The sequence below is a fragment of the Natator depressus genome, chromosome 3 (assembly GCF_965152275.1).
Source record: "Natator depressus isolate rNatDep1 chromosome 3, rNatDep2.hap1, whole genome shotgun sequence".
Taxonomy (NCBI): domain Eukaryota; kingdom Metazoa; phylum Chordata; order Testudines; family Cheloniidae; genus Natator; species Natator depressus.
In genome coordinates this window covers 148,485,327-148,512,769 of record NC_134236.1, presented here as the reverse complement: position 1 = coordinate 148,512,769, position 27,443 = coordinate 148,485,327, and the positions used below count along the sequence as shown (strand labels likewise).

At 42.0% G+C, this 27,443-nt stretch overlaps 1 protein-coding gene across 9 annotated transcripts in view; it reads right to left on the bottom strand.

Annotated features, from left to right (window-relative positions):
• Window positions 1-27,443, bottom strand: part of LTBP1 (latent transforming growth factor beta binding protein 1) — a 366,969-nt gene that overhangs the window by 74,632 nt on the left and 264,894 nt on the right. For 8 of the 9 annotated variants that reach the window (XM_074949024.1, XM_074949018.1, XM_074949019.1 and 5 more), the window contains 5 exons: window positions 19,828-19,947; window positions 15,716-15,838; window positions 13,403-13,525; window positions 10,178-10,300; window positions 7,073-7,198 (listed from right to left, as the gene is read on the bottom strand). In XM_074949024.1, the coding sequence (XP_074805125.1) occupies window positions 7,073-7,198; window positions 10,178-10,300; window positions 13,403-13,525; window positions 15,716-15,838; window positions 19,828-19,947 (615 nt within the window). The remainder of the gene's footprint in view (window positions 1-7,072; window positions 7,199-10,177; window positions 10,301-13,402; window positions 13,526-15,715; window positions 15,839-19,827; window positions 19,948-27,443) is intronic. The other variant, XM_074949020.1, reaches the window with a different exon arrangement.

Here is a 27,443-nt window from a genome sequence, read left to right as displayed (position 1 = left end):
GAGTCTTGTGAAGGAGTACTTGGAGAACAGCCTTTGGTTGTCTGCCTCAGATGGTGTTCTAAAGGAATTTTCCCTCAGCTGGAACTAGGGCCTCTCTATGCTGTTCTGGCCTCTTTACACAGCATAAAGGGACTGAACCAGGGGGGAAGAGTCTCCCTCATATACTTCTAAGGCCAGAAGGGATTACTCTGATCATCTAGTCTGACCTCCTGTATAACACACGTCATAGAACTCCACCCAGTGATTCCTCCATCAAGCCCAATACATTGTGGTGGAACTAGAACATATCTTTTAGAAAGACTCCAAGTGGTGGAGAATTTACCACTTTCTCTCCTAAGCTGTTCTGTTTAATTATCCTCTCTATTAATGTATATAAAACTTATGTAAAAATGTGTAAAATATATACTTATGTTAATGTAAAATTTCCAACATTGCACTGAAATTTAGAAATATTTTTCTTGTTATATTTATTATTGTATTTGGTATAATTTTTTTCACTTGTAGCTTGGATTGTCACAAGAATATTTTACTATTAAAGGTAATATTACTTGGAAACATGCAATAATAAAACTTCATCAGTGGTTAGTCAATGGATGATTGATTTTTGCCAATACATGTTCTTTTAATATAATTCTTTTTATCTTGATTTATTAAACAGATCAAGGAAAAATACTGCAGTAATTAATCTTGAAAATGATTATTTGTCTTTGGTGAAGAATATGATCATTAATACATTTATCTCACAGGAACTGAATGTGATAATGGGAATGGGCTGTCAAATAATTGGTTATTGAACTGTTCAACATCACACAAAAAAAATCAGTAAAATTAACAGAGCAGTAAGAGTAGCCAATACGTGTGTCTGTATTATAGTGTTAAAGAAACATGATCAAGGCTGAGAGGTCAAAAACTTGTCTTGGATTCCAAATACTTCCATCTCCTAACCAATCACCACAACTATAGGACAATTATTATTAAAGATGTATCCACTATAGTCAGAAAAGCAAAAGCAAGTGTACTATGAGAGACCCAGGATACCTGCATTTATGGATGCACTTTTCTGACTGTCTCCTCTTGCTACTCAGAATAAGATCTTATTTTATTCATTAACCTCATATTGTGGTTTGCAGAGTTTTGTACATGTGGCCACAGAGAACGGTCATGATCTTGCACTCTTTATTCAGACAAAACTTCCATTCAGATCAAATGAGAATTCTGTCTGAGTAAGGAATATAGGACTGAGAGCCAAGTGTATAAGACAATACAAAGCAATGCATTGCATATATTTCCAGTGGCCAATTACAATTTAATAACAGGGATTCCTGAGCCACAGAACACAGTTATTCTATTAAAAGTCTACACAGAGAAGACAAGAACTAGGGATTTAAAATTATATAAATTACAGTATCCTTTTCTCGTAATAGCTATATATTAAAGAAAACAGATGGGAAAGGATCATATAAGTCTGTTCTCAAAAGGTAAAGTGAGGTCATTGACTGAAAAGCAGCAGAAACAAAATCCATCATTGCAACAAGTGTCCTAATTAAATATATAACACATCCACAGAGGATGATTTTGTTTTTAAAAGTACACAGTCTGAACACGACTGACTCATACAGTGAGTGACTGGGAACCTACAGAGAGGGTCCAAGCACCAAATATTTTTCCTTGTCTAGACAGCTCACTCAAAGGCCTCCTGTTTTACAGCCGGAAAGGGCATTTGTTGCTTTAATCACCCTGTAAAGTATGTGACTTGTATTGAGCAAACATCTTGCTACATGGAGACAAAAGTGGGGGAACATACTAAGATAGCATATGTCTATACAATTAAAATGTAGCTTTGTGATTATGATATATTTCAAAATCTAATGCCAGTTCTGCATTTCTTAATCAAAACTCCTACTGATCTGAAATCAGTAAGAGTTTTACCTGAATAATGAGTACAGGACTGAGGCCTGAATAACTAGGATCTTAAAAGGAATGCCTCAAATCAGCAAAACATTTAAGTATGTACTTAAGTCTATACCTATTCAGCAAAGCACTTGAATCCAAATTAAGGGAAACACTGCTTTCAGGAAAGCACCTAAAGACGTGATTAACTTTAGGTATCTGCCTAAATTGCACTGAATTCTATTCAGATTGTAAGTTTTCCAGGGCAGGGACTGTTTCCTTCTACATGCTTGTACAGTATAGTGCTTAGCACAAAAGGCCCCAATATTGGCTGAGACCTTTAGGTACTTCCATAATATTCCTAATAAATAACAATAGTAGTAATTATGAGGGGGAAGTCAGAATAACTAGGGTTTTGAATATAGTGTTTAGATGGCCACGTGAAGTATTGCTGGGTGGCTATTCCATGTGGCGATGGTGATTTGCATCTCCGGCTTAAGGAAGAGGTTTCTCTGTTTTCCATTCAAGTTCTGGGTCACTGCTTTAGCCTCAGGGTCAGGGTGGATACATTATGGCTAGGAACCCAATCTGTCTACTTCAGCACATGTGAGAGGGCTGTTGAAGCTTGCTAGGAAACTATTAAGTGTTCACCAAAAGGTGGCCCATTTTGGAAAGTGCCATGAATTTATTTTGGGTTTACTTTTGACAGGTCAAGGATGGAGTTTCCGACTTCACTGTAGAATATTTAAGTTGGGGGTCTAGCATGCCTGTGATGATGGCCTCTGCACACTACATTGGAGGAATTCACTTGCACATTTAGTGGACCATACCCATGGCTCCAGAGGAGTGCCAGAGTTCCTGCTCCTCCTTCCCAAAACCTCCTTCTCTTCCCAGCAAGGGCACAGTTAAGGTTGTGATGTGTGGTCTGTGGTGAACAATGGCTATGCAAAGTAGTAAGGTGTCTGGATGGAGGGATAGAAATTATGTATTTTTAATCACTTAACTTCTCATTTCCCCAATGTTGAGGTTTATGGTAGGTATTTTGTGTGTACAATAGCCTTAACTGATACACAATATAGTGTTTTTGTGTATGAATTTCCATTTTTTTGTTTTAGAAAGATCTATTCTTCACGGAAGTGCCCTGACAGCTCAGAGGTATGACAGATACGAAGTGGAGTAGGGAAGAAGCAGAAAGAGTGGGGAGCTCCGGTGGGCTGAAAGATACAGACATGTTATGGTAGCACTTAGAGGTGTTGGGAGCTACTATGCGTGACTTGGTTCTTGGCACAGAGAGGGGAGATCCTGGGGGGGTTCCCGGAAGAGGCACTGGGGGTGGAGCTGGGGACAAAATTGAGTGTCACCAGGACCAGAGTAGAGGCTTGGGTATCAGGGCAGGGCTGTTGCTTAGCACCGAGGATGCTGCCATGACTTATTGCTGCCAAAGCTGGCTGACAGTTAGCTAGGGAAGAACCTTTGCAAGAATCTCAACAAGCTCAATGGAAAGCTAATGAGTCCCCCAGTGTTACTTCCAAGAGTTTCCTTATTAGGTAACTCTGTCAAGCCTGATCACCAGATTCAGCTCCTGGGAAGGGGGCAGTGATGGAATACCACAGCTACTACAAAGGTTTGATTTACTCCTTGGAAGACGGTAGAGTCTACACAGCTGTGCAGCTTACTTTGGCCAGTAGCCATAAAGACTCAAGACCAGGATTAAACCACACAAGCTCCTTAATCATCTTACGTTGTTTTTAACTTTTCAGAAAACATCTGAACTTGTAAGAAAACAACCCAGAGAGATGGAAAATCTTCTTTCCAGGTTTCTAAAGGCAGCTAAATCCAGCAAAATGTCCTTAGTCTCTACTCTGATGATATAAACAGCTATTCTCATTCACTTATCTAGAAATAAAATTCATAAAGGCAACTAGTGTGCAGAACAGTAGCTTCCGCAGCTGGAAGCCACATCCTCTCACAGCACCTGGAATGTTATAAGTTATTTTTGTTTCTGTTCTTTTTTTTAAATTTTATGCTAAACTGAATTCTGAAAATTATGGACATACAAAAACCAGGAATGAAGTGATTGGTGTCGGCTTGAAAGCTTTTTTCAGCTTTAGATCTTTATATTTTTATTATTTTTTAAAATTAAAACGATTGCATATAGTAGCCAATTATAACTTAAAAGGATTATTACTGCTTCAGGAGACTATAAACAGCCGTGTTTAGTGAAGTTATTAAAGTACATTTCCCAGTGTCGAATATACTGCCTGATCTGCATCCCATATACACCACCAGTTACCTGTGAAGCACAGTTAATGGGTTTTACACTTTTTATTTTACTCTCCATTGTTTATAAATATATTTAGATGCCTGGATATATATATTCTTCTGATTTCATCCTTTTCTATTTGGTTAAAAATCTGGCTTTTTGTTTGTAATTAAGATTAACTTTGTATACATAACCGTCATCATCAATGATGCCACCACATCTCTGGAATAGTGCTGGTTAATTAACTGGCACAGACCCAGCCAGACTTCCTCATTGTTTTGTGGGACCCCTAAAACTAGCAGTTACTGCTTTTGTTTAGTTGAGGTTGTTGTTTAATTCTGGCATTTCCTAACTTTTTGAGTGTCTGACTTTGCAACCTTGATAATGTTCCTTTAACATAGAGTTTTGTTTTGTTCTTGTGATATAGAGTGTTTAGTTTAAACCTTTCTGACTTCTTCCTTACGCTCTATGGTGAGGAAGACACCTACTATAGTATTCTTGTTCAGAAACTGAAGACATTTAACCCTTTCCCTGCTAAACACTGGATGGAGTCTATATATCCTGCACAATTTTACATGAATAATTTTAGCAGTCTGGATTCTGGGACAACTTTGAAGTATTTTCATTGTTTGAGATCATAAAAATGCATCCCACTGCCAGAACTCTTCAGATGCACTGTCTCTTCTCTACCTGACAAGGCTATTCTAATGGCACAAAAAAACATGGCTCTTTCAGTTCATGCTACTATTAATTACTGAGCACTGACAAGATGGTTGGTGCCATATCAGTTCTAAATATTTGACTCCAATCTCTTCATGGTAGTACAGCAATGCCCCATTGCCAACAGCATGTTTGGCTTTATTAGTTATTACTACAGCAGGTATATGCTAGACAAAAATTACTTCAATTTTCCTCCCAGTATATCTTTCACAAGGTGGGGGGAATGAATACAGTAACCACGCAGGACGTCTCCACATGCCCTCTCCATTGCAGAGAAGGTCTTTGTACCAGCCCTGAGTAGACTGATGGGGTGAGGTTTATAGAGGTGGCACCATATGTAAATAAGTTTACATGGGTTAACTGGCCTCCAACAAACTAACATTTGGAGTGGAGAAGCTGGTTGGGTGTCTGAAGTCCATCTCCCCTAATTTCCAACACAAAGCTGCTTATAACTCTATCCAGTATTTCTGCTATTCATGAATTCTCTAGAATTGCTTCTCAAGATGCCTGCTGGTTTTTTGTGTTTGTTTGTTTGCATTGTTTAATTTTGGTTTTATTCCTCTTGAATCATTGTTATATGTTTCACAATATTTCTGGATTGAATAGTCCATGTATCTATATGAATGACCATTCTTAATCTGGTTAGTGGAACTTTTACTTTTTACTTTGTTGATGGCAAAAATTATGTTTTCTGTGTATTATGGATCATAAATCTCTTTTTTAAAATTTACCCAAAGGACGGTAGAGCAGCACCACTGGCAAGTGTGTGGTTTCAATCAGCAACAGGACACTTTCTTATGTTGGAGCCAAACAAAAACCCCAAGTGCACCTCATCTGCAAACTTTCCATGCCTGTGGTTGAGGTTTCTCACCATTGTTATTACTGGAACTGTTTTTACTACCATTTTTGAAAAAGATCTATATATATATGTGTGTGTGTGTGTGTGTGTGTGTGTGTGTGTGTGTGTGTGTGTGTGTGTGTGTGTGTGTGTGCGAGTGTGTGCATGTGAAAAGGGGGAGGGAGAAAAAGAGGGGGAATGTATGAGTTTGGTTTAAAATTGAAAATGCTAATTTGAAGACCTATTTATTTGTAGCTCTGACAAAAAATTTAAAAATGTCTAAAACACTAAGACAGGATTTTAAAATAGCCTCATGCAAAAAGAAATTAACCATGATTGCCAGTTTGATTTATTTCTACTGCAGGAATATTTCCTTCATGTCTGTATTTTTAAACGTATTACAAACAGGGTTTTAATGTTTCAAATAGAGCCATCAGAACATTAAAAAATTAAGTTAAGGTTTTACTGCTAAAATATTTGAGAAGCCCTAAATTAAAGGTGCCTAAACTTTGTAGCAATAATGGCCACACTTAAAACTTGCCAGGAGTCTGAATATCCCCTCTAATTTATGTGCATTTTGTGACCAATTCCCTCCTTCCACCCCCTCCAGGGGATTTTAAAATAAAGAAAATTTTTTCCAGCTATGAATAGTTTTCTCACTTTACAGCTGTGTGTCTTTTTGCTTCTCCCTCACCTTTTCCCATTTCTTTATTCCATTCTCTCTCTCTCTCTCCTTCCATCTCTCACTCTCCGTTTGCAATTAAATCCCCCACACATTGCAGTTTAATTTATTAAATATTATAAAGCATTAAGGTTGCACAGTTAGTCACCAAAAGACAAGAAAAGCAGAAGTTAAGTTTCTAACATTCACTCAGTCTTGCTGCTTGTTCTGTACGTTTCATACTATACATTTTATGACATGAACAGTAATATTAAGCTACATGTTTTCCAGAAAAACAAGAATATAAAACACCATATACTTTATGTGCAAGGTTGCTATATTAATGTTGCTTTTGGAATCTTACAGCCAAATTGTGACCACCTTATTTACCCAACTAGTTCCATACAATCAATGGGATCACTTACATGAGTAAGAATCTGGCCTTCAATTTTTGCATTTCTTAACTTCTTGTGACTAACTATGCACATTCAATATTGCATTAGCAAAGCATTTAATATTTAGTTCTCTAGATTCTCTTTAAAAAATTTAACACAGCTTTAGGTGCTTCAAATGAGGAAGAAGACAACCTTTATGTTGTTTGAAATGTTTTTAGCAACATAAGCACTTAAACTACATTAAATCCTTACTGTGGCATACGGCTACAGGGTGAAATTCACTATGGTATCACTACTCATCTCACCTTCACATGTTTGGCCATCTGTAGAAACTGAAAAGCCTTGTTCACAAATGCAGTGGAAAGAACCATCTGTATTTAGGCATTCCCCATGTGGCAAACAGAGTTCAGATCCTTCACATTCATCGATATCTGGAAAACACAGAGCAGAGTTGTAAAATGTTTTAAACTTCCCTCTCTAATATTACTTGTGAAGCGGATTCCAAAGTGCATTAGTGTTTGGCTTATTGCCACAACCTATTTACATTGGTTAATGACGGTCAGTTAAACTGCCAAAATGTATGTGAGGAATGCTGATACCTGTTAGCAGAAGTGTGCTCCACTTGTCTTACATGATCTGTTTTCAGCCATGGGTGAAAGTGCTAAATCAGTAAAAGTATGTTTACTAGAGTGAAGGGCCAGATTTTCTGTGGTGCTGAACAGAAGTTTGGCAGAGAGGGAGAGGGTGCCAGGAAGCCAGTAATTACACCACCCTGACCCCAAGCACAGGTTAGAGCAGCGTATGGAACTAACTTCCACCAGCTAAGCAGATTCTAAGGGCCAATATGTCAGCTAAGCACAGCCAGAGCGTACATTCTGGTCTAGCAATGCTCCCTTCACTTGACTCCCTACAATGCAGCTAAGAGGAGGATGGGGAGTGGTGCAGGGGCTAGCTACATCAGCTCTGCACTAGCTGACAACTCCCTTGTGTCAGAAGGAGAATTCTCAGATGGCCCACTCTGATTGCTTTCTGGACCCTCTGTGCTGCTCAAGTGGCACAAAAGGCCCAGAACGCAGCTGAGCTTTTGGTACAAGGTCTTGACAGCAGAGTTTGGAAGATTACATTTTGTTTCCAATAAGCTGATTTTCTACACACTGCAGCCAAAAAGCATCTTTAGAATTTGGGCATGTTCTCAAGATGTCAGTGCATACGGAGCAGTCAAGTACTGCTCAGTTTTTACAAGTAAAGATATTTTTTCTGCCTGCCTACCCTGCAAACTCAACGTGGAATTAGAAAATCAACTCTTTGTTCTTTCTGGATCAAGCATCATCAAAGATAAAAATTTCTGCAGCTTGAACTTAGTTAGTAATTCTGTTGATGATGCATGAGCCAGAATAGAAATCAGCTCAATGTTCTGGAGCAGTGTTTCTCAACCCACAGCCCGCGGGCTGATTGCAGCCCAATCAGCACACATCTGTGGCCCATGTGACATCCTCAGGGCCATACAGGTAGTATAAATATTCTTGTGTGAGTGAACCCACAAAACACATAGAAAGCTGTATATGCGGCCCACAATGTACATAGGTTGAGAACCCCTGTTCTGGAGTCTCACTGGTTGTGGAGCGTAACTAGAGGTAAAAAGAAGTAATACATATTTTAGTTAGCAAAGTAAGCAGATGGTTGAATACATACAAGGATCAGGTCTGTTGATTAAGGTGGTGCCATTTTTACATAGTCACTTTCCAGACTATAATTGTACTTTTAGATTTTGCTTTACAAAACACTCAAAAACATTCAGGTAAGTCACCCAAATAAGCCCCACCTTAAGGTCAACCACAAACTCTGAAACAACCTGACCCATCCATCACAAAGGTTCTTCTGATCAGTAACCACAAAAAATATAGATCCTTACTCTTAACTAACGAGAGGCGGGTGTCTTTTGAAAGTATTGTGCAGGTTTCCTTTGAGGATGAGGAGTGTGATAGGTTAGATAAAGATTGACTGCTTTGTGAAATGTGTGCACAGTGGGAGCTTAAATTCATTACTCTGCTAGACGTTAAAAAACATGGACTGAACAGACATTGGATTTATGGCTTATTGCAACAATCTGTAACCCAACACTAACCCCTTTTTTAGGTCCTAGGTCTGCAGAGGTGTTAACAGGCCACTCTACCTTGAATGGTTCCTTAAATATGTGCTAGCTACTTTTGCTCAACAATCTATTACACCTTGCATTTTGCTGTGATGCTGGGAGTTCCTTTTCCCAGACCTGAAGAAGAGCTCTTTGTAGCTCCAAAGTTGGTCTCTCTCTCTGCAACAGAAGTTGGTTCAACAAATGATATTACCTCACCCACCTTGTCATTCTAATATCCTGTGACCAACATGCTACAGTTAGTCGTAACTATACAGTTTTGCTTAGACTCTGGCCACTTTTACAGCCACCTTTACAGTCCATGGACACCAGCAATACCTATGCTTAATTATATATATAGCACAAACAACGAGGAGTCCTTGTGGCATCTTAGAGACTAACAAATGTATTTGGGCATAAGCTTTCGTGGGCTATAACCCACTTCATCAGATGCATGGAGTGAAAAAAAGTAGGTAAGGTACAATATCTTTGGAAAGTAAGCTGTCCCTAGTTATAGGATAGGGATGTCTTAAAGCTGTTAGAAAAAATCTTGGAAACCAAAATAAATGCTTCCAAAGAAAATGGAAGGTTAATAGTGTTATGGGGGCAGAATTAAGGTTTTTTTGAGTGATCTTAACCATGTATTTGCATACTTTCAAATGTTTTGGAGTGTTTTCGCTAAATGGCACTTAATCTTCGGCTATCAAGACTTTCAAACATTTATGTTCTTTGAGAAAAAAAATTCAATAGTATTTTATCTGAAGGGATAAATCCTTTCAGCCTTAATCGCTGGCTAATAATTGTTTTGCCTGTGAATATTTATTGTCTCTGTCAAGTTGAACTATTAATTATAGCAAGATACAAAATAAATATACCTAATTGTGTAGTCTTATTTTTCATTTATTTTCCGGTTGTATTTTTTAAATCGTGTACTTACCAGATCTACAGCATTGATAAAAATGGTATAAAATGATTTGTTGTATTTTTCAGCACAACCTGTGCTATCAAAATGAATCTCTCTCAAGACTTGGGAAGACACAACAACTCTAACCCTATGTTAGTTTATGAAGAGTTCCTACCTCATGATAGGAAGGCTGAGACTATGCCTGTTGGAACAGTTTCTCAATGTATAGAGAAGCCTGCCTATGGCACAGCAGATAATTGTTCATGGCAAGAAGAGAAGGGTAAGAAGGTGCTTGTAATCCTGTTGATTTGGGATTCTCTTTTATACTATAATTTAAAACATTCTTCAGATATCCCTAACCGAATCAGACTATACCTTGACATCCCCTGTTGGCCATCTGCTGGAAGCCATCTGGACAAGTGCACTCATAAGAACCTTCAGTATTCATGCAGTTTCCTCTAAGACAAATATCACTGTCTTGAAGGCATTCATTAATGTCTGAAATCAAACCATTGCCAAAAATTAGACAATTTCAAAACTGAATAAACTCTTAAAAGTGACATATTTAATACTGGTATGTCAACTTGAGGTAACAGCTTATATTTACTACATTTAAATAAAAATAACAATTTTTAAATGTAGCGTGTGTCTAATTTCCCTGTCTACACATTCACACCTCAGATTTTCCCCCTAATATTTCTCTACAGTTAAAGTTTGAATTTGTACATTCTTAGCAAGAATGCCCACACAATGTTGATTGTAAAGCTGACTGAGACAACTCCCTCCCTCTATACTCAAGAGACAATTATACAAAATTCTCCCCCATTTCCATGGGAACTGTGGGGCTATTGTACTACAAGCAACTACAATGGCTTAGAAACCTAAAACAGCTGCACATTTAGAAAACACAAAGTCCATGGTGATGCAAATACAGATTCTGATGTACATACAACACAAACACTATGATGCTTCTGCAACATTAGTTCCATGACATGCAAACAATACAAACTAATTTACTGTCATTCAATAGGATGCTGAAGTCTCACTCAAAACAGTTTTTATAACTGAACACTGCCCAGATTATGTAATCTGTTCCACATGGACATGTAGGATTTTATACTTACTGCATAAATTGTATGAACTGTGTTGCCTGGTTACCTTTTGTAAATTGAGTTGCATTCATGCTTTGGTACTTTCTGAACCTGTGTGTTTTGGACACTACTGGGCCACCATGCAAACTTTTATAAACTGGTAATGATATTAAGAATTCACACTCTGGTCCACATTGTCTGCAAGTATAATTCAACATGGCTCCACTGAAGTCAATACAGCTATATCGATTTACACTAGTGGACTGATCCAAATCCCATATAGGCTTTGGGATACGGTCTCAACTGAGAATCAGGGCCTCAACCACTGTGAAATTAATATGATGGTAGCAGCTGAATGATACACTGATAAATGCGAGGAAGCAATAAATCAGCTATTTTGTTATAGGAATATATAAAGAAGTGATTATAGCAAAAATGCTTACATTACATGGATACTATAGAACACTTTATTCCACTACTGCAAAGGAAGCCATTTAATGTTTTATGATTGTGCCTCACTAGTTTTCGGGAAAAACAGAAAGTAAAAGAAAAGAAAATAGAAAAGAAAACAGTTTATAGGCTACAGGCAGATAGGATTTTCGTTGATACAGAAAATAAAGAGTTTTATGTGATGGTTTTTTATTATTCTGACCTTTTATGCTTGACTTTTTAGCAGACCAAAATGATGCTGCCTTTTCCATTTGGACATGAACCCAACAAAAGAACATAAGGCTCTTTCTGAACTGATCTTTGAACAGTTTGGCTGAATGTGCACCGAGGCCAAGATATCACTGGGATTTAATCTTTTTTTTTTTTTTTTTAAAGAGCTTTCTTGCATATGTGAAAGTTCTTATTTCAGATAAAATTGCACTTAATGCTGATGACGTTATGTGAATTCTTGATAAACATATTTGATTTCACATGAATGTGTTTTATATTTATATCATATTTTCAACTGAAAAAAATGTTGGTTTATTTAAATGGTAATTTACTTTGACTGAGAGCAAGTGAAAAAATTGACTCCTTTGTCCTGAATAAATGCCAAACCCCACAAAAAGATAATGGTTTCTGCCAAATTCATTCTAAGTGAAAATTTATTAATCCTAACATACTACCCAAACCTCCCTTCTTCTATTGGAGACTAACCATTTTATTTGGGTATAAGCTTGTTCTAGCCCATGAAAGCTTATGCCCAAATAAATTTGTTAGTCTCTAAGGTGCCACAAGGACGCCTCGTTGTTTTTGCCTATACAGACTAACACGGCTACCACTCTGAAACCTTTTTCTATTGTAACTGTTCATAGTTCCTATGATCAGAATGCAAGAGCCCAAAGAAACAGAGATTTTTTTCTTTGATTTCTTAAAACACTGGATTCTATGAATTGCAAGAGAAGCTGGCATCCTCGTTTGAGAAGGGAAGATCCTGTGACTACCTACCTGGGCTACTCTTCCCCCACCAACAGAGGTACTGAATCACTGTGGAGATGGTATCTTCCTTTTTCTCTGCATGTCTTATTTGATTCTAGCCCCTGAACAGAATTTCCCAAAGCTCCTTCATGTGCAATCTTGTTCTATACATGAGACTTAAAGATCTAGGAGTTGTATGTGAAGAAGCATTGGGAAGACTCTGGCCCTCCTTGTGTCTGTGTCTATGTCAAAGTGCAACCATCTGAGGGCTTTTCTCTAAGATAACCCAGAACAACTGTTCTTGAAGCCTGGAGAGAGCCCCTTTGGACTGAAGGTTTTCTTGAGATGAAGCTGATATAAGAATGTCACAAAGCAATGAGAATAAGCGAGGACAGAGAATATATCTGAATTAATTATTGTATTAGTTTGCTAAAATCAGGACCAAAATCTTATTTGGGATATCACCAAAAGATAGGAAGAGCATTTCCTACAGCACAGCATACCTTCTTGCATTTTGCTGTGTATTTTTTATTTATTCTGTTCTGTACAGTTGTTGTACAAATTGCACTTCTGAGACAGAGCAGGCTGCTAAGCTCCAGAAGGATTTACCTCTGGGGAAGGGCAGGTAGCGTTTACACAGGACTCCACAGGAGCTAAGCCAGGCCACCCTGCCAGTGCTTCTGTTTGGGGTTGTGGTGGTTGGCTGCAGGCCCCCAAACCAGCCACAGAAGCAGCTATAACCCAGACAGCCACCTAGGTGGACTTTCCATGATGGCAGAAGCATTTGTAACCAGGGATGAATACAGCCCTCTGTTTTAGAATTTGAGCAAGGAGAAGATTTCCTTATTCAAAAGAAACAATCAAATTATTCTCCTCGCTTTCCTCATGGAGCCATAGGTGCAGGTGACAGGAACTGTGTGTGTAAGAATACATGAGATATGTGGTGGTATAGATAGAGACCATCAATGGAATAGTAAAGAATTGAGAAGAGGAGGAGAAAAACCTATCTTCCTTTTCCATCTTCAGAAGTGGCTGTGCCTATGATTAGAATACTCAGGATCTCTTTGAAAAAATCCGTAAGTAGTTTAAGTCACATACTTACCTTCACACTGGTCTCCCATAGATGATAATGTGTAACCTTGGCTACAAATACATCTGAAAGACCCATCTGTGTTTCTGCAATTCCCATTTGTGCAGAGATGATGTTGCTGGCATTCATCGATATCTATGAATGAAAAGAAAATGTGTATCTAAAAAAGAAAACAGTAATGCCGTGCTTCTGAAAATGCCTGTTTTTAAGCAGAAGGTATTCAACATCCCACTCAAACAAAACTGAAGAGTCAAAAGAAAATCACTCTTCTTTTGGTTTGGGTTACTAACAAATAAGTAAGTTCAAAATATTATTAGATGAAACCTCAGCCTAAGACTTCTCCTGCATTTAGGGTTCTCTCAATACTCATTTGTCCTTCATGAACACACACATGCTTTGCTTGAGGGCTTCTTTCACCTCCCACATAGCTGGCTGAGGTAATGAGCCAGCTGGCCCATTGAGTCAGCAAAACGCACAAAACAATTTCCAACAGAATCACCAGCTTCTAACAGGGTGTGATTTTCAGGCAAACACTGGCAGGCTGTTATACTGTCAAATTTTACATAAAGATTAGATTTTCTTATTTAAACAGTTGCTCTACAGTAGAATTAATCCTGTAACTATGATGAGTCAAATGTCTCTCTTTGCTACTATACCCACTGCTAATTCCGCAGTGCTTAGAATGATCTCTTCAGTTCTCACAAACTTAAGTGGGGTCAGCCTAGGTCAACATTTGGATTTGGATAGGATACTCCAAATTGGATAGGACTCAGCAGGAAGTGGTATTGCTGATTCAGAAGGCAGCACATGTTTCTATGAGTCAGTACCAAACCATTACCCCAGAATGATGTTAGGGAGCCATGTATTACTGGAGCAGTGTGGTCTTTAATGCTTGTCTAAACTAAGAAAAAAAGGTGTTTTTTAAAAATTGCATTAGCTAACAAGTTTTAATTTGGTGGTGCTTAAAAATGTTTTAGCACCTAGTATTGACAGGCTTTAACTTCTTTAAAAAGATGTTAGCTGGTTATGGTCCACCCTAGGGGCGGGGGATCAAAATTGGTTTTGATTAAACAAAGATACCATTTCGTATCTGTCAACAGCAATGTGATGTGCATGGATAGACCACTGTGAAACGATGTGGTGGATTCTCCATCACTTACAGTCTTTGAATCAAGCCTGGATGCCCCTCTAAAAGATATGTTATAGCTCAAAAAGAAGTGATGGACTTGATGCAGAAATTACTGGGGTGAGGTTCTTTGGACTGTGTTATACAGGAGGTCAGATAAGATAAATATAATGGTCCCTTTGGCTTTAACATTTATGAAGCTCCATTGACTTGACTGGTTAGTGTCTAGAAACATGCATCACATTGCAGGATCAGGTCCTTATTTTAGAGGTGTGCATTTCAGGAAGGGCCAACTTTCCATGTAGGCCTAGCTTGATAAATGTGTTTTTCCATAAAGGGTTCTGAGGACGTAGACTAGCTTTGCCTAAATATTTCCTCTAAACTCAGGCTGTCTTGCCTCCTGAGCCACTCCTCCAAGCCCCTCAATCTTCCCCTAAAATTTGTTTAAGTTTGGCAGGAAATCTGAAATAAATTATCATTAGTATTATTCCTTTTACAATAGTACCAAGAAGTCCCATTGTCCTAGATATTGTATAAATGTGTAATAAAAAGATGATTGAGGGACAGATCCTCAGGTTACTCCCTGCTTCCACAGCAAGTCCCTAAAACAGCTACATGAGTTTATTTGTATTTGTTAGACTGTTAAAATGATACTTTTAGGGCTTGTCTACATTACCCGCTGGATCGACAGGCAGCGATTGATCCGCGGGGTTGATTTATTGCGTCTAGTCTAGATGCAATAAATCGACCGCCGAGCACTCTCCCGTCGACTCCAGTACTCCACCAGGGCGAGAGGTGCAGGCAGAGTCAACGGGAGAGCATCAGCCGTAGACTTACCGCAGTGAAGACACCGCAGTAAGTAGATCTAAGTACATTAACTTCAGCTACATTATTCACGTAGCGGAAGTTGTGTAATTTAGATTGTTCCCCCCGCCCCAGTGTAGACCAGGCCTTTGATATCATAACATTTTATAATATATGTTACAAAGTATACAGAATGCACAATAAGGACAAGTTAACACAGAAACTTTAGCTCTTGAATTTTCTGACTTGTTTAAATTTTAACTATGCAGGGCTTACGTTGCACATTTTGTTGTTTTGCATTAATAGTTATTTTGTAAAGCATTTGGGATCCTACTGGATGCAAAATTCTATAGACTCATTAGATGAATTATTCTGAGTTTTAGCCACATTCCTACCTTCACACTGGTCCCCTGCTGCAGATAGTTTATAACCTTGGCTACAAGTACATCTGAAAGATCCCTCGATGTTTTCACAATGTCCATTTGTACAGAGATTGCCATACTGACATTCATCTATATCTGTGAATACGAAGAAAGCACGAATATATATATGCATTAGTTCCTATCTACATGGACTTTCAGTAGAATGGTATTTAAATTTTGTGTGAACATGGATCCAATTAAACTGGGTTCTGACATGATTTGGTCAGCCATTGTGGACCAGCCAAGTCTGTCCAAATCATATTTAAAAAACATAATCCAGTTTAGATTAAAACACTTTTTTTGTTAAAACACATGGATCTAAAATTTCTTGATCCCTGAACTGTATTCTAACCTAGGCTGGTAAACAGTTTTAAAGCACAGTTCTACCATGAGTTAGCTATGCCCACACTATCCTTACCTACACTAATCTTTTCCCCCCTTAATTTGCTCATTGTTGCTTACACCGGTGCAGCTTGAGTGCAGATCAGGTGTCACCAGGTGCTGGCATTTTTACTCCTGTATTCTACAAACTTACTCCTTGCAAGCATAAATAACACTGTTAAAAATGCTAGCGGTTGCCAATGTCTTGCAAATACTAGCACTCCCCCCCCATTGCTATTGTGGGAAACATTCAGGAAAAATGTCAAAACTTATTCTACCCAAAAATGTGGAGTGGAATTGGGTGGCTGAAATTTTCAACTGTTTGTTAATAACCAACCTGTCCTGATGACAATTTTTGAAGAAATTTTTTACACAATAGGTAGCAACATCATTGCAAAAAATTGTTATCATACAACTAAAAAGAAATGTAGAAGACATGATGAATATATTGAATTCAACTGGAAAATGACAGCTAGAGATAGATATTATATTGCTGATGCTGTTGAAATTTTGAAAGAACACCAGAAAACACTGCAGAAAGAGAGAACTAAAGACAAATTTAAATCGCAGCCAGTGCAGAAACAGATGGAGCAAGCACTTACTCCATTCTGTTATATATCACACAATTTTCTCAATCCAAATTACAAAACTAGGTGTCTAAATACAAATGATGGGGATGGCACTGTGACTTGGGCATCTGCTAATCATCCATCAATCCTGCCCACCATAAAACATTTGCTGTGGAAATTATTAGTAAAGTGAACAACTGTACTGGGGGAATTGCTGGCTATGCAGATATAGAATTCACAGCAGTGATACACCAGCTTTTCTCCTTCAGTAGCCTGTACTATAGAAAGTGTAGAGAGAACATTTTCTAGGCCTGGACTAATTTATTCTAAGTTAGAAAACTCATTTGATGTAAAGAAAGCAGGAAAATCAATGGACAAAATCCAGATGGCATATGAAGACACAGTATTTGTGAAAATTTCTCAATGCTGCTTCTATCATTTATTCAATCACTGTACTGAAACTTGCTTCAACTTTACTTACAAACTATTGATTTTTATTGTAATCACATCAGCAATTTTGATTTCAATGTACAATAGATTTTTTTTAAAATGGAAACAAAAAGATTTAAATTGGTGATTAGAATCAAGTTTTTTAAAAATTAACAATTGATTCAAATTGCATTTATTTAAATCAATCCACCCAGGTTCTAGGACTGATTATAGCAATTCCCAGACCTTGTATCAATGAGACAAGGTGGGTGTGGTAATATCTTTTATTGGACCAAATCCTGTTGGTGAAAGACACAAGCTTTCAAGTTCACACAAGGTATCTCTACGTTGCAATTAGATACCAGTGGCTGGCCTGTTCCAGCTGACTCAAGCTTAGGGAGCTAGGCTGCAGCGGGAGCTAGGCTGCAGCCAGAGCTCAGCAACCCTCCCATTTCGCAGGGTCCTAGAGCCAGGGCTCCAGCCCGATCCCAAATGTTTACACCACAATTAAACAGCCCCTTAGTCTGAGCCCCACAAGCCTGAATCAGCTGACATGGGCCAACTGCAGGTTTTTAACTGCAGTGTATACATACTCACAGAGCTCTCCTTCACGTCTGGGAAAGGTACCCAGAGTGTAACAGCTAAATACAACATGGAACAGATTTTCAATTAGCACACACTGCAAGAGACCATTCAAGGTGAAGTGGGCAGCTAACACCTCTACAGTCATAGGACAAAGGAGGATAAGTGGGTTACCAATTGCTGTAATGAGCCATAAATCCAGTGTCTTTATTAAGCCCATGATTTTTGGTATCTTGCAGAGTTATGAATGTAAGTTTCCAGGCTCGCCTTTTGAAGGTGTTGTGCAGATTTCCTTTGAGGATGAGGACTGAGATGTGATTTTCAATTTCAGCCCGTAAATTTTTGATTTTGATGTCCCTATCCCACACAGTTCCTAATGTCGTATACATGTAAATCTACCTAAATTTAAATTGAAATGATATGCTTACCTTTCATAAAACAGGGGAGGACATAATTTGTACTGTTAAAGAGCACTGGGATTGTTGGAATTTGTTTCCTAAGGGATCAATTAAAAGGAGTGCAGGAATGGAGAACAAGAATAGGAAAAGAACTACAGAAGACTGACTTGCAGAGGGAAACTACAGAATGGCAATTGGTATGAAGGTTCATCAAGAATCTGACCAATGAGCTGAATGCAGAAGGGACTCTCAAGTTTGCCTATAAATACCTTCACAGATAGAGTAGGATGGATTTTTGCCACATTGTTTAAAGGGTACTTTATTATAAAGCTACAGAGTTGAGTTAAGAAGGAAAAATCTGTCCCCATTAAACCTACTAAAGTTCATGTGGATAATTCTGAATGGAATTCAAGTCCAGGATAAGCAGAAAATGAAGACTGATCATATCACGAAAAGTGTGGATGAACTGCCTTGGTTATGTGTGATTTAGAATTTTACATGAAATAAGAGAAAAGGAAAGAGTACTTTGCATGCCTTTAATAAAAGATTATATATGACTTCAGTAATTCAAAACAGAGATTTATTGCTTGGAGCAAGCAGTTAAGTTTGTGACTCTGGGCTGAGTAATGCAGTGATATAACATCTCTGCTTGCAATTCTAATAATCTAGCTGGCAAAATGAAAAATTTAAGTGATGTAATTCTGGGACTGCACTAGAATACTGGTATTTTGAACTGGGTTCTCTCTGTAAAGCTATTTCTGTGGCGGTATAAAAATCAAGCCTAATGTTAGAAAATATGCACTCTTCTTAGACCACCGTTGAAGCTGTATATTCAACTGTACTATATATAAAAAAGGCAACCTTGTACTTCCCAAATAATAAATGGAAATCTTGTATTGTAGAAAGAGTCCCAAATCATTGCACAGAGTACAGTGTGTGCATGCATATATGTACACACACCCATGGATGCATGCACGCATGCGCGCACACACAAATCACTTCCCTCAGAACTGAAATGCAATCGTGCTTCAATTAATCCAGCAGGTGATACACTCAGCTCCTGAAGACAAGTAGCACTGTAAAATTTTTACACAACACCTCTGATTGCCCTTTGCTACCAGTTTCAGAAATAGACGTCAATGTCCTTGAAAAAAGGAAGGCAAACAACTGGGAAAAAAACAATAATAGGGAGAAATAGTGTGAAAAATCTATCATAAAACCTGACCTAAAAATGATCCTTATTGAATGGCTGTGAAACTGCTAGAAGTGTGCTGAATGATTTGGTGGAAATACTAATAATTAAGAGATGTTGTCAGTGTGCTTTGTGAACCAGTATCTGAATTTTCTTCAACAGGATGCCAAACATCTAAGTATTATAGCAATCTCAATTTTTTCCACTTGCTTACTAACCTTAACAATGGCATTCTAGCATATCACTAGTTTAAAAATCTCTTACATTTTAAAATTCTGTATTTTCATATTTCTAAAATTCCCACTTTCACATCTCATGATACTTACATCCTAAATTTAATTTTCATTGCTCTATAGTGAGGAAACCTTGTCTGTCTCCCTCTCTCTCCAAAACCAGAAATCATTTTGAAACCTTACGTACCTTCAGTTTCTAGTTCAGTAACAAAAGGAGGCCTTTTTGGCACATTTCCATTAACACCAGTCTCTCAGAACACAAATGAAACAATATTTGGGATACAAACACTGCAGAACATACCATGGCACTGTCCATTCCAGCCTCTGAATCCATCTGTGCAAGGAATGCAGTGGTAAGAGCCAGGACCATTAATGCATTGTTCATCTGGACAAATACTTTGGGTCAGGCATTCGTCAATATCTTTAAAAATAAGAAAATCTAGGTTGGAATCATAACAGGCTGTTGAAGAACAAACTAGTCTGATTATTGTAACTGCATTGATATATTAAGTTGCATATTTTGAACCAGATTCTCAGATGGTGTATATCAGGATAGCTCTACTGAAGTCAGCAGACCAGATCCTTCTCGTCTGGTGTAAGTCAGCCCTGTTCCATTGAAGTCAAAGGAGTCCCACAGATTTATACCAGCTGTGGATCAGATCTTTTATTTATAAATTGATTAACGATACCAGAGTAATCACTTGTAGCTTCACTATTAAATTATGGAGTTGCTGATAGTGGTTCCATAGTGAAGGACATATCAAGCTTTTGGCTTTCATGGGACCTGACTACCTCTGTGTTGCTCAGCCCATTTACCATTTAAATAAACTAAAACTGGGAAATGCTCCTTGAGCTGACCTTGAATTTCTGAGGGTATTGTGAGCATTAAAAATGTTCCTGGGTGAGATATAAACCTGCAAAACCCCTTCTTTAGAGAAGTTTGGGTGAATCTCATCTGTTTTCAGCACCCCCAGCTAACTAACTCCAGCCACTCTTAGGACCTTGTAGAGGCTTGTCTCACCAGCACTGCAGGTCTCACTGTATGCCCAGCTTCCCTAGCTAAAGTGAGATTTGTTGAGAGCATAGAGAGGGGAAATTGAGGCTCCCCTAGGCCCTTTTGTATGCAGCATTATAGGGCAGATAAGTTGTGGGAGGACTAAAAATACAGGCAGTCTGAGTGGCAATCGAAGACATGGGTGGGTAATGGAGAGCTATTAGGTCTAAGAAGAGGGTGTGTGTGACGGGACAACCCCATGAGGCTACAGAAAAGGTTCTGGCAATGTATGGGGTAGGTGGCTGCATCAGCACAGATTCCACTCTGATGGTCTAACTCAGTCACCTCAGAGCAATCATTGACAGGCTCTGCAGCTCCACAAATAACTCCCGTCCACATACAGAAGAACCCCATGCTACTCACAATACACACACTTTTACATACAAAAAGCTAAAGCAACAGACTCTTAAGGTTGCAAAGTCAAGCATTCAAAAGTTAGGAAATGTCAGAATTAAGGTTGCCTGTGCAGCCTTAATTCCATTCCCTTGTGCATATGCCTTACGCTACTACTCTTTAATACTATTTTTTCCATAGATCTCCTGCGTCATCCAATGGACAGGATGCATTCAATCTCCCAGCTCCTAGTCCACCCCTATCTCCAGACCCCATGTCCCAATCTATTCCACACACCATACTTCTGCCCAGCTCTTGTCCCCACTATATTCAAGACAAGCTGTTTCTTACTCTATCGTGCCCAGGCAAAAGCAGCGGGAGTACTGAAAGCACAAAGGAGACAGTCTTCCTGCTGTCCTTTCTGGTGCCCAGTGCCACAGTGGTTCCCAGGAGCCGGAAGAAGCAACTGCAGGAAAAGTACTGTTCTGCCCCTACCTTCCTGGGTTGGAACATTATCAGTGCAGATTAATCTTCAGAGAATTCAGCCTCCAAACTAACAATTCTCTACTGAACATGTGCAAATGACAATTTTTCAAAGGTTTAGAATTTGACCAAATTTAGGTAGTTTTTCATGAGAACAGCAAAAGGCACATTCCTGACACAAAGACCACCCTTGCCAAATTTCAAGCCTTCGCTCCGAAACATGGAGGCACGAGAGCTTCTGAATGAAATGGCTGTAAGACTTTTTTTTTTTTTTCCCACATGGGCAAAACAATATATTTCCCTCTACATTTGTTCTCAGGAACTGCTGGACCATTTTTGTGAAAAATTTCCAAAAAACCTGAGCTTGAGGTAGATATGCAGCATGGAAAATGTCTGCCCATATAGTTAAAGTCCAGCAAAGTTATAAGAAACTGACAACAGGATCTTATCATGCGAAGTGTCAGGCAACCTTAACTATAAGCGGCACTACCAGCTCTGCCTATGATAATAGGACACTCCGAAATATCAACTTGTATGTACTCTTAAAATATGACCACTGGGTAAGTTCCAGATCTATTATATGTGTGGGTGTGTAAAGTCTGAAGTAAGGTATGGTGTTATAGTGAGTGATTTGCAAGTATTGTGTGTAGTGTGTGTGCGCGGTGGGGGGGGGTTGTGTGGGAAGCGGAAGGGAGTTATTTGTGGAGCTGCAGAATCTGTCAGAATGGTAAATGTCATGTGTGGGTGTAATGATGTGGTGAAAATGGTTCCCTTAACATGTCATTTCCTTGGTTTGAAGAGTTAGCGTGGGAGGGTTTTTCCCTTAAGCAACCTTAACTAGTTTTCAGCGTAAAATTTGTTTGTAGGAATTATATGCGTTATATAATGGGAAGCTACTGTGCAAAATCTGGGAGAATAAGAAACCTGATGCACTGGAGTGAATGTTTTTAAACAAAAAAGAAAAAAGAAAAGGAGTACTTGTGGCACCTTAGAGACTAACCAGTTTATTTGAGCATGAGCTTTCGTGAGCTACAGCTCACTTCATCGGATGCCCGATGAAGTGAGCTGTAGCTCACGAAAGCTCATGCTCAAATAAACTGGTTAGTCTCTAAGGTGCCACAAGTACTCCTTTTCTTTTTTCTTTTTACGAATACAGACTAACACGGCTGTTACTCTGAAACCTGTTTTTAAACAATCAGTAGTATAACAGAAAATAACGGATGGTTCAAACTAGGAGTTCTTCTTTAACAAAACCCACAGCAGCAAATCTATTTGCTGCTATCACTGGATGCTGCTGTGAATGTCTGTATGTAAAGTCTCCTACTGGAAAGTTGCTAAACACAAAGTAAAAGGAGGACAGATAGAAGAAATGATGATGGACTTGATCTTGCAAGACGCTGAGCCAGATATGAGTATTGTGACAGGGTCGGGCCAGATGGCTATAGGAGAGTAATTTTTTTTTTTTTGAAGCAGAAAAGAATTTTATTTGTGTAACACTTACAAAGAATCACCAAAAAGGATAAAGCAAAACTATGCAACAAAACAAAAGCAAACACGAGGTATAACACAGCAGCCTTCAGGAGGAAGAAGTGTTCAGGTTAGCCTGGGCCCAGAGCAGCGGGGCTTCCTCAACACTCGTGGTCTTCCACCCTCCTGAGTTACCTGGTGGCCTAGAGCGGGGGGGCTTCCTCGACACTCATGGTCTTCCACCCCCTCGAGTTACCTAGTGCCACGCCCAGTGTCACCGATTATTCCTCTCCTGAGAGTGCCCGAAAAGATGGGCACGGCTGCAGGGTGGCGGTTTAGGGGTGGGGGGGAACGTACACCCACGTGTGATAGGACCCCTCCTAGGTGACAGTGATGATGGTATCCACAGCAGCAACGTCTGGGGCTGGGGTCTCTCGCTCTTCCCCTCAATCAAAGGGTCAGATGGAGGGAACCGGACGGGGTCACCGAGCAGAGAACCTCGGACAGCGCCCACCGCTCCTTGAAGGCGTCAAGGGAGTCGGTGGATGCCGCCCAGAGGAACTCTGCCCGGATACGTGAATGTACTGAGGATCGGAAAACGGCCCTACAATTGCAGGACGCTTCATTAGCCAACCTCCCCTCTCTGGTTTTATAAATGGCTGTTTTAGCTAGGGCTAGGAGGAGGTTAACCAGGGGATCTCGCGATTTTGTGGGGCCACGGATGGGGAGTGTGTAGATAAAAAGGTGAGGTGAAAAGTGTAGCCAAAAGCGTAATAAAATATTCGTGAGGAGCCGGAAAAGGGGCTGCAGCCTGGCACACTCTAAATATACGTGCGCCAGAGTTTCCCTCACGTTGCAAAAAGGGCAAGTATCTGGGATGGGGGTGAACCGTGTCAAAAACACGCCCGTGCTCACAGCTCCGTGAAGGAGCCGCCAAGTAATGTCCCCGACGGGCCTTGGGACCAAGGTGGAATACAGGCTGGCCCACCGGGGTTGCTCACCCTCCAAAGGTGGCAGGAGGTCCCGCCACTTTGTATCGGGGCGGGACACCAGGGTGTGGGCATTAAGGGTGTGAAGCGTGAGTGTGTATAGATATTTCCGTGGTGCGATTTGGAAGCTGATTGGCTGCAGTTCATGCAGCCAGCTCGCAGTGAAAGGGTGAGGGATTTGTTGGGATCTTTGGGGTAGGGGCCCAATTGAAAGGTCCGGCGGGCCTGGGGCAGAGGGTGAGCGGGGTGCGCCCTCGCGCAGGGCTCGGTTGAGATAAGCCCGAGCAGCGGGCGTTAAGGCGGCCTTCACCTCCTGAAGTACGCGCCAGGGGGTATGAGGTCTGGAGAGCCCCATGCGCCGAGCGAGCGTCAGGGGATCCAGCCAGTCTCCCCGGTCGTAGTCCAGGAGGTCTCCGACTCTTGTGACTTCTGCCAGGACCAAACTCTGGCACACCGAGCGGGACTCCGCTACCTGCACACGGAGCTGGGGGTTGTGTAGCAGGAGCTCCGCGAGGAGATCTGCTCCCACGGTGACCGCCACGGACCTGGTTGTTGAAAACAGTTTCCAGGTCCGGAGGAGCTCCTGGTAGAAGACCGGCAGCCCGGAGAGGTCTCGCGGAAAACCTCTCGGACAGAGATAAAAGAGCTGCCGGTCGTATCGGAGCCCTTGGAAGCGGCGCAGGAAGGTGTGCGCCAGTATGCTCCACGTCGAACTACCTGCGCTATAAAGGAGCCTCTGCAGGGCCTGGAGGCGGAAGACACAGACCTGAATGTGCAGACACTTCAGGCCCTGCCCTCCTTCCTTCAGGGGTAGATGAAGAACCCCTACAGGGGCCCAGTGCATTCCTGACCAAAAGAACTCTAGAATCGATGTCTGGAGGTTGGTCAGGAAACCCGGGGCCGGGACCAGGGTGTTGAGCTGGTACCAGAGCGTGGACAGGACTAGTTGGTTAAGCACCAGTGCTCTCCCTCGGAGGGAGAGACATCGGAGTAGCCTCGTCCATTTCCAGAGCCGCTCTATCACCCCGCCTTCTAAATTTTGCCAGTTCTCCGGCGGAGAAGGGTGCGTGGCAGAAAGGTAAATGCCTGGGTAGAGCAGTGGACCCGCGCTCCACCGGATGGTCTGAAGCGCGGGAGGGATGGAGCTCACCTGCCGCCAGTCCCCCACCGCCAAGCCAGAGCTCTTGACCCAGTTGACTCGGGCGGAGGAGGCTGCCAAATAGATGGCCTGGCAAGCCTCCACCCGTGCCAAGTCCCCCGGGTCTTGGACCACGAGGAGCACGACATTGGCGTACGCCGACAGGACCAGCCGCAGCTCCGGCTCCCGCAGCACCAACCCTGTCAACCTCCTGCAGAGGAGACAGAGGAAGGGCTCAATTGCCAGAGCGTACAGCTGGCCCGTGAGGGGGCACCCCTGCCGTACTCCTCGCCCGAAGCTGACCGATTCAGTCAGGGTCCAGTTGAGCCTAGTCACACGCTTCGCAGAAGCGTACAGCACCTGGAGAAAACTCACAAACTGAGGTCCAAATCCAAATGCCTGCAGAGTGCCCAGGAGGTACCCATGGTCCACTCTATCGAACGCCTTCTCCTGATCAAAAGACAGGAGGGCGAACGACAGACCGTCTCTATGCCCGAGTTCCAAAAGATCTTGGACTAGAAATAGATTGTCAAAAATGCTGTGACCAGGGAGAGTATAGGTCTGGTCTGGGTAGATCACGTCCGCCATCACGGACCCTAGTCGCAGCGAGATTGCTTTCGCTACGATTTTGTAGTCCATGCTAAGGAGCGAGACGGGATGCCAGTTTCGTAAATCGCGGCAGTCCCCCTTCTTCGGCAACAAGGTGAGCACCACTCGCCTGCACGAAAGAGGGAGGACCCCGCCCTGCAAAGACTCAGCCCAGACAGTGGCTAGGTCTGGGCCAAGGATGTCCCAGAACGCGCGGTAGAACTCCAGGGTCAGCCCGTCCATGCCTGGAGATTTATTAGTGGGCATGCGACGGAGGGCTTCTGAGAACTCGGCCAGGGTGAGATGCAGCTCTAGTCGGTCTCGGTCGCCCACGCTGACCGTGGGGAGTTCCTCCCAGAGCACCTTGCAAGCGCCAGGATCGGTCAGATCCGGGGAGAAAAGGCTTGTGTAGAAGTCACGGGCCCTCCCACACATCTCCACCGGATCCGTGAGGGGGGCGCCGTCTTCTGCTAGAAGGCAGGTGACGTGTTTCTTGGCCCACCTCGTTTTCGCAAGGGCGTAGAAGAAACGGGAGCCGCGATCCATCTCCTGAAGGAGGCGGATGCGGGATTGAACAAAGGCACCTCGGGCCCGATGGTCCTCGAGGGCCCGGAGCTCCTCCCGCTTCTCCCGGCACGCTCCGCAGAGGAACGGGTCCTCAGGGCTGGTGGCCAGACGCCTCTCCATCTCTAAGACCTCCCATTCCAACTGCTCTGTCGCTGCATTTCTCCGTCGGCCGGTGCCCCGAGTGTAGTCATGGCAGAAGAGCTTGGCGCGCACCTTCCCTAGATCCCACCATCGTCGTGCTGAGGGAAAGGCACGCCGCTGCTCTCGCCAGGCCAGCCAAAACTCCCGGAAGGATGTCACGAAGCCCTCATCCTCCAACAGGCTGTTGTTAAAATGCCAATAGGCCGGCCCCACCTCTCTGTGCGGAGGGAGGCTGTTATGGTGGCTAGATGATGGTCGGAAAATGGGGCCGGCCGAATGGTGGAGGAGTGGGCTTGTGAAAGATGGAAACGGGATAAATAAATACGATCCAACCGAGAGTGGTGTGACCGATGGGTCTCCACCCGGACAAAGGTGAACGTGGAAGTGTCATCTGGGTGATGGTCACGCCAGACGTCCACTAGGGAGTGATGTTCGACTATTCCTCAGAGAATGTTCGCGGCGGCCGGGCTCAGCTCGGCCCCTGAGCAGTCCTGTTCCTCGAGGGTGGTGTTAAAGTCCCCTCCAGGACTAGGCACTCGTGAGAATCTAGGGTGCCGAGGAAGTTGGACACCCACTGATAGAATTGCGGCCGCTTCGGGCTCATTGTCGGGACATAGATGTTAACGAGGTTGACCACGAGCCCCTCCATACGGACTCGGAGATGCAGCAGGTGTCCTGGCACGGCCTCAGTGACCCCCTAGCACCTCGGGCCGTAGGTTGGGGGAGAACAGGGTCGCCACTCCAGCTTGTCGAATCGTGAAGTGGGTAAAGTAGACCCCGTTCCCCCACTCCAGCCGCCAGCTGTCCTCGGCGGTCGGATCCGTATGGGTCTCCTGCAGGAAAACCACAGAATACCCCCCTTCCCGAATGTAAGGGAGCACCTGGGACCTGCGGAGAGCTATCCTGCAGCCCCTGGTGTTCAAAGTTGCAATAATGAGAGGCGTCATGCGGAGGGCTGGGGGGGTGGGGGTTCCTTGCTGGCGGGGGTGTTCGCGGCCCCCGGCGGGTCGCGCAACAATCCGTGACCCATCCCGTAAGTGAGTAAATCATCACAGAAGCTGCGGGTCCGCCCGTAGGCCGCGGCACCGTGCCTTCCTTTCCCTCTACCCTCCTTTATAAGGGCCCTTGTGGCCTGGAGGAGTTGATCAAAGTCTCCC